Genomic DNA, 8108 nt, shown 5'->3' on the forward strand with positions numbered 1-8108 from the left:
GTGATCCTATAACCTAGATGCAGGTATTAAGGCAACCATCTGAAGTGGGATCACATTTCCTCTATCATTTTGAGGAAAATGCTTGAAAGGCCTCAGGACAGCTTGTTTCTAGCCACAAAAGGGGCAAACAACTGCATTTAGTTTTCAGAAATTCAGACATGACAAATGGGCATTTCTTTTTAAAAAAGTATTCTGAATAACATGTAAGAGTCTTCCAACAATACTGTTTGTCAATGAGAAAAAATGTTCTCTTAAGAATTCCAAACTTCAGCTGGGTGTGGTGGCTCATACCTGTAATCCCAGCACTTGGGAGGCAGAGGCAGGTGGATTTCTGAGTTCAAGGCCAGCCTGGTCTACAGAGTGAATTCCAGGACAGCCATGACTTCACAAGAGAAACCCTGTCTCAAAAAACGGGGAAAAAAAAAAAAGAATTCCAAACTTCACAGTATTTCCTGTTCTACAGCCAGTGTGCGCACATGCACACACACACCTACACCTACACCTCCAATAGTTTAAATGTTTGTTGATCTCATGTAAACAAAAAATAAGTCTCCAGTGTTGAACAAATAATATAGCTTACATCAAATACAAAATTGCCACATTAAGTCATTAAGGTATATTAAGAAACAACACTTTTAGTGAAATACATACCTTTACATTACTGAATGAGAAGTACTGTATCTTTTGCTTCAATATTTGGACACTACACTAAATATGGCCATAAACAAAATATACTGAAACTTTCTGTGAAATAAGTCACATCCAAACTGTGGGTTCTGAAGATATATGGAGGCCAGTGGTTCTTTATAAGCAAGTTTCGTTTTAATTTTGATGGTGTAATACCTTATTACATAAATATAATACAACCGAGACCAGCTGACTGACATAAATGCTGAATTATTTTAGTGCCTGGAGCTGGGACCAGGAGCTAATAACCTAAAGAAAACAGCTGGTCTATCAGCTTTCTCAGGAGTCCGTGACTTGTTTTGAGAAACTATCCTAATTCTAGCACATTTATCTGACTGAAATTCATCATCTTTTTGAAACATTAACTTGACAACATATGTAATTTAAATACTCCTCCCTCCAAAAGACAAAAAATCAGGACCTCTTTATAAAAAGGTATCAAATTTATTTCAATATTTAGTTTCATTAAAACTGACAATTATTGTAACTTAAAATTATCAGAGCTGCAGAAAACAGTAATAAGCAGTTCAATCCTGCAGTGAATGCTGCTCAACCATGCATTTAGAAAAGCCAAGTGTGTATTGCCACTGGAAGGTCCCCAGCTTTGTACTTCTGCCATTTTATTGCAGTCCCTGTAACCACTGTTACACCCACAAAATCATGTTTCCAAAATTAAACCTTTACTGGCTTAAATTATGAAGTATGACTTCGTAAACTTGAAATTTTGATTTTTCACTTTGAACCTATGTTAAGTAAAGAGTAACAGGACATCATTACTGTATTGGTTATGAACAATAAAAACAAAAGCAGTGTCTGTAATCAGTTAATCATCTGGTGGCATTTAACAGTTTCACATTTAAGACAGAACCCAAAGCATCAACAGCACGAGGCTTCTGCACTGCGGCTCTGCAGTCTGTTACTCTTAGCAACACAGTTAAGCACATGGCAGTGTTCAGAGTGCAGAAGTTATTCTCTCCAGTAGGCGGTACTGAACATGGTCGAGGTAATAAGAATCCTGTATAAAGTTAGCTTTTAAAATGCAGTATCTTGATAATTACTAGCTGTGTTAAAAGCTAAAGTCAGAAGAATGAAAATAGCCATACTCATTAATAAAATTTTCATCTGAGAAAGTAATGCTTCCATTCCAAAAAATAAGCAGTCATGATTTTGAAAAAGTGATTAATATACTGTATCTCTTTTTAAGCCAAAGTAAACTTTTCACCTCAGAAGATTAATTCTTTTACATTCCTAATATCCTCTATCCAGAACTGAAGCCCATTTAAACTACCATTTAAATAGCATTCATAATCTAAAACCATTTTCTCATCACTTTTCACTTGAGTACTTTAAGCTCCAAAATGGCAAATGTCAGTTTAAAGACTTTTTATTACAGGTTGAAAAGACAAAAACGCTTCGAACCTGGAATGTTTTAATTTTTTTTCTTTCAGATTTTAAAGTATTTCATAATACCTTGAGGATGGGATCCAATTCTAAACACAAGGTCTGCTTGTATTTTTCATGGCGTGAAGATAACTTCATGTATTTTTTTAGCACACCTGTATTTTGACTGCAACCCATCCCGAAGTGGGCTGTGGGCCTTTCCGCTCCTGGCATCGAGGCTGAGCACAGGTGTTAGATTTTACAGTGCTTTGAGCTTTGAATTTTCACATTAGGTATGCTCCACCTGTATGATAAATGCTAGCTTAAATACTTGCCAGTAGATACCAACAAACTTTTATTTCCAAGCCTAAAAGTTACTGTAGGATTGACTTATAGTTAACTGAGGTCAGAACATGACTTCTCTGTACAGTCAGATTTAATTTACTAAATAATACTATCAGGAACTGACTGGAAGCTGAGTCCTTCCCAACCTCAGATTTCCCAGAGGGGTGTTCTCTAGCTGCAGTCCGTTCACCCCTTCAATCCTTCTTCAGTCGTTTCGCTTTGGCGATGTTTTCTTGCCGTTTTTGTTTCTTCTTCTGCTCCTTTTCTCTGGCTTCAATCATCTTGGCCAACTTCCAGGACAGCACAGCACTAGCTAGGAACAGTGGCGTGAGCGCCAGGACAACTGTGGTAAGGAAGCCATACGGGTCCTTTGCAGCCCACTCCACGACATACTCCGCCCAAGCCTTTATGTCGAGCATCTCTGCAGCAAGCTGGGGCTTGGAGAATGGAGTGGGATGGGAAGGAAAAAAAACAGAAGACTATATGGTTAATCAGATCCTGAGCGTTAGAACACATCCAGTTTAACCAGAACTCCATTATCACCTAGTTTTAGGGCGGTTTTTTTCCCGTATTAATTAGTAGTGTTTTAATAAAGACAAAAAAAAAAAATAGTTCAAATTGAACAACACAATTCATCAATTCATCAACTTACAGGAACAGAGACCAAGTTATAGAAGGTAAGGCCCGTTTGTACTGTACTGTGTTTGTACTATGGGTGTTCACCAAGCCTCTAATTCTCAGGGCAAACTGTGCAGGAGCAGACATACAAGGATCTTGACTTCCACAGGCTCAGTTCTGGAAAGAGCTGAATCTTGTCATTGCTAACACACCATAAGTACTGCTCAGTGCTAATTAACAAAAGTACAAATCAGACTTCATGTCTGAATTCTCAAGCCAGACCATAAGAAATCCTCCCAAAGAAAGGGAAGTAGGTGGCTATTTCTGGAACATAGGATGAGGAAACCATGATGCTAAAAAAAAAAAAAAAAAAAAAAAAAGCACATTCATACATCCAGGAAATAAAAAATGCTAGGTTGAGCTTTCAAATTTGACAGCTCTACAAAAAACAATCACAATGAGAAATGCATCCACCCACAGTAAGTGTTGTGCATCTTGGTCTTTTTAAGTTGGTAACGGAGGATTGTCTGGTAAAATAAGGTGAGGATTTGAGTGGCATTTTCTATATTGTTCCTGTTTCTACTAACCTGTTTCAATTTTGGGTTGAATTGCCAGGATAGGGGAGGTTTGTGTGTGTTTACAGCCACTTAAAGTCTCAAGCAAGCCAGGTGGCGCATGCCTATAATCCCAGCACCCTGGGAGGCAGAGACAGGTGGATTTCTTAGTTCGAGGCCAACCTGGTCTACAGAGTGAGTTCCAGGATAGCCAGGGCTATACAGAGAAACCCTGTCTCGAAAAAACAAAATCCAACCTCCCCACCCCCCCCCCAAAAAAAGTCTCAAGCTAAGATTTTTAAAAACCATTTACCTTATGTTAGAGTAGTGATCTCTAATTTTCCCCTGGCACTATCAGTGAGTCTATCACAACTCAGATGATTGTTGGTTATTTCTTCTTCGATTTGACCATATGCTTTGGAGGGGGTTAAATTTTATATCTGTGTACATGGATGAGCTAGAAAAGAAGAAAATTAAGTCATAACTATTGTAAGATGTTGCAGGATATTTGATCACATTGTGAACCCCAAGATTGTTCTATAGTGTAACCCAGCCCTTAGCACACACCTTTGGTCTCTCTGGCTGGAATGCAGACACACCCTCAGAATACACCTTTAATCCCAAACAATGAAAGTGAAGTTAGTTTGTAGAAGCATCATATTTGAAAGTGATGTCCAATTGAGTGGCAGCCAAAGTGATGAATCAGAGAAAGATTTGCTAGAACAGGATATCCCCAACCCTTTCAAGAGAAAGGAAAGGGGGGCTACTAAAGGAGAAGCACAGAGAGAGGAGAAAGAAGGCAGTTTTACAGGAGAGTTTTATAGAGACGGCTGCAGAGAGAGCATAGGATGAGGAAACCAAGCTAGACACAGGTGAATACAATAAGCCAGAGGATGAGAAGGAGCCAGAAGATCAGAATTTTGCTAGAGTTAGTTTGAGGTCAAGCAGAGTAGTTCAGAAGAGGAGAGAGAAGCCAGATTGAATCAGTCAGCTTGGCAAGGAATTTGAGCCAGAACAGCTGAGTTGGCCAGACAGCCAGCGCTCAGGAAGAACAAGAATGGATGAGCACAGTAAGTCTCAGAAGCTGAAAACATTCTAGGCCTAGGTAAAATTGCATGGAGGTTAGCTTCCAGGACTAGGCCTGGGTTATAACAGATGGTGACAGTGAGCCTCAGAGATGACAGTTACAATAGGAGAATTAAAGGTACCTTTACAGTAAGATTATGAATAGGGGAAAAAAATCTCTAAATTCTCTAAACACAGACAAGTAAAAACATCTTTCTATAATAGTATAGCTTTTTAACACCTATTTCTTCCTAAATTACAATTGCAAGTGCCCCCAAAATAGAGTCCTAAGTCGTAGAGGCCACGTATTTTAAGTTAAATTATTTGATTACTAAATTTTTATCTGAATAATAAAGTTATGACTTTCACTGACATAAAAAAAAAATCAAGCTGGCTGACTGACATGTTACAGGCACCGTACCCATAAAGATTTTGAATCTTTGCATCTCTGGCTGGGGACCCCACCCAAGACCTAGTAGAGTATATAAGAAGCAGGTGCTCCACCGCTGGCCAACATTCCCCAGCCAAGAGTTTAAACTGCTTGTACTCAAGACTCCTCATTTATTCGTTGGATTGGGTATATCATTACAAAGTCAAAAACTGTGCCTTGCTCTTTAAAAATTTTGTGGTCTGTAGTACAATTAGTGTACCTTCCAGGAAAATAAAGGATTACCAAAATAATTATGGTACCCGCGACCCGTCACATCAAGAAAACTGTCACTGATTTTCATTCCTATGTCCCCATGCGCTCTTCGTATTTGTACCAGAAACCATGCCTCTACTTCCAGCACATTAAACTTGCCTGAGACGTTAACCATCCTGACCCACGTCGTAACGCCCTCGCCCAGTTGTAACCAATTTGCAGGAAGCTTCAAGAAGGATCGATCTTTCTCGAGCCCAGTAACGAACTAAATACAAGTCTCTGTGAAAAGCGCGTAACTTTGCAAATAGACTGGCGCGACTTAAAGACTAGGTTGTGGCAAAGTTACCGTCCACAGGCCACACATCTCGAATGCACCTCAGTCTCGAACCAAAACATCCTCGCCTCACTTTCCAGCAAGACTCCTTCACCTCAAAAAAAAACTAGGGCACTCGGAGCTGCACCTGATGGCTCTATACCTACAGCTTCCCTCTTCTAACTTTCCCTCTTTAGGAATTCTCCTCGCCCTGCCCCGGGCCATGTCCACCATCATCCGTCGGCCTCACAGGCTAAGGACGCCGCCCCGCCGAGCGGAGCCCGGCAGGACCCGCCTCTCAGGAGCTCAGAAAGCCGGGGTAGCCCGGCCACACGCTCAGACTAGGCTACTGCTAGCCACCGCACACCCTTGGGGATCCCGCTCCCATTCCCACTCACCGCCAGGCAGGAAAGTGGAAAGCGGAAGCCGCTCCGCTCAGGTCCCGCCCAGAGGCGGGGCTAGGCGGGGCGGGATGAGGAAGTCGCGTGCGAGCTTCCGGCGGCGCCATTGCTCGAACCAGAACAGGAGGGCGGGGCGACGCGGCGCGGTGGTTTCGGGTCCGCGGCAGGTGCTGCTGCGCGCTGCTTCGTGTGCGATGCCGACCTCGCGTCCTGCGTGGGACGCTGGCGAGGAGACGGAGTGGGTGAGGAGTTCGTACAGGGGACTCTCAGCCCCAGAGAGCCGCAGCAAGAGATGAGGTGGACCCCGCAGACTTCTTAGAGCCTTCTCGCGGCCGTGGAAGGTTTCCTAACTCACCCCTCACTCGCGCTTTATAGTTGAACAATAGTTAAATATTTAAAGATTCAGACAAAGCAGCAGCCGGGCTGGGATGTGTCCAGTGAACCTTGTTACCAGGGGGAAATGCCGCCACGCTGTGTGGGAAAGAGGTTTTGCTGTTTGTTTTTAATTTAAGAGCCTAACGTATTTCACAAAGGAATGGTCGATACTTGCCCAAAGTAAACTGTCAATAATTAAACTGTCAGGGCATAGGGATCCCACAGAAGTACTTGTTCTTCCGATACATAAATAAAGGACTTCAAAAGTCAACAAGCAGAAAGGGGTGCGTTAAATGGGCCTCTTAATCTACAGGAACTGAAAGATTAGCTCTGGTTTGGTTGCTGCTCAAATTTTGCGATTGCTTGCCTGAACCACTCGCTCTGTTTGACTGCCCCTGGCGAATGTTGCAAGACCTCCTCACTGTTGTGTGCCAAATAAAGCAAGTTTTTATTCCGGAGAGACTGTGAGTGTTGCCTTCGAGGAGCAAGCCGAGACATGTATGAGTAGTTAAAGACTAACAACAGTAACCATTATTTACCAAGGAGCAGACTTTGGTAAATAATCTAAGGATCTAAAATACTGTTCCTCGGATATATGCTAATGGTTGTGTATTGTATTAGCAGCCGTGGTTTTCTTATTCTTGTGTGAAAACCTGAAGGATTGCTTAAACCTGTGCAGAACAAACAAACCCATAACCGGCTTGTTATCAGTGACATGTTCACTTCACTAGATGGTGTCTCAGAAGTCTTGGGAATAAAAGGAAACACAGTAAGGAAGTACCTGAGGAACAGAGGAGGGGGCTCACAGGCATAATCATGTACAGTACCCACACAAAGGAAAGAAAGAAAGAAGCAAGCTTCTTTGGCTATAATGTATTAGAGACCTTATCTCCACGTTCTAATGTTAGGGATCTATCTTCTCGTATATTAGGCAGACTATGCAAAGCCAAGAGCAGCAAGAGGTTGCCTTAGAGGACAGCCTTACTGTGGCCCTCATTACCTTAACCAAAGATGATACACAAGATAGGCTCTCACACCGTGGACTGACTGTTCAGCGGTGAGGTCAGCTTTTTAGTCTCTGTACTGATAGCCCTACAGAACTCATTATCTCTTGAGCCTTTTCCTCCTGTATATCTAGAGAGCATCCTAGTTGGCCTCTGGTCATCTGGGCCCCTTCAGATCTGTAAATTAGTCCGTATCTGGCCAGTCCTCTAGCTCTTTATCCTTTCTGAGAGGGAGGGGGTAATCGTGGTCATGTTTGTTTGAGAGAATCTTGTACCCAGGCTCGGCTTGAACTGGGTCCTTCTGATCCAGCCTCCTAAGTGATGGGATGGTGGGCGTGCATCACCACCACAGTTAAGAACTTGGATTTAGTCTCCCAAATGTCCTGCATTATTAGATAACAACTAATCCGATATGCCTCGTTCTAATTAAGTTTTAGCCAGGTGTAACCCCTAGACTTCAGAGGTGAAGACAGGAAGGTTAAGAGTTCAATATCATGGTAGGTGTACAGTGAGTTTGAGCCATTCTGGGCTTCTTGAGACCCTGTCTCAGAGAGGAAGCAGGGTATTAAGGTAGTTCCTACTGGAGACCAGACTAGGAAGAGCTGTATATTCAAGATTAAAACAGCATGCCCACATAGGGGACTCTGAAGCAAAGGAAGATCTGCACAATATTTGTTATTGCACAAAGCCTTAAAAAAAATTGTAAGTTTGCTTTTCTCTTGG

General features: G+C 42.2%; 1 protein-coding gene across 1 annotated transcript; it reads right to left on the reverse strand.

The window, feature by feature from the left end:
* Window positions 1-593: 593 nt before the first annotated feature.
* On the reverse strand, window positions 594-6068 carry Smim15 (small integral membrane protein 15). The gene is made up of 3 exons (XM_052159857.1): window positions 6004-6068; window positions 3898-4041; window positions 594-2849 (listed from the first exon to the last, which is right to left on the reverse strand). Exon 3 carries the CDS (start codon window positions 2829-2831, stop codon window positions 2607-2609), a length of 225 nt encoding a protein of 74 aa, XP_052015817.1. The 5' UTR covers window positions 2832-2849; window positions 3898-4041; window positions 6004-6068; the 3' UTR covers window positions 594-2606.
* Between the last annotated feature and the right edge of the window lie 2040 nt (window positions 6069-8108).

This window comes from Apodemus sylvaticus, chromosome 16 (assembly GCF_947179515.1).
Source record: "Apodemus sylvaticus chromosome 16, mApoSyl1.1, whole genome shotgun sequence".
NCBI classification, from domain to species: Eukaryota; Metazoa; Chordata; class Mammalia; order Rodentia; family Muridae; genus Apodemus; species Apodemus sylvaticus.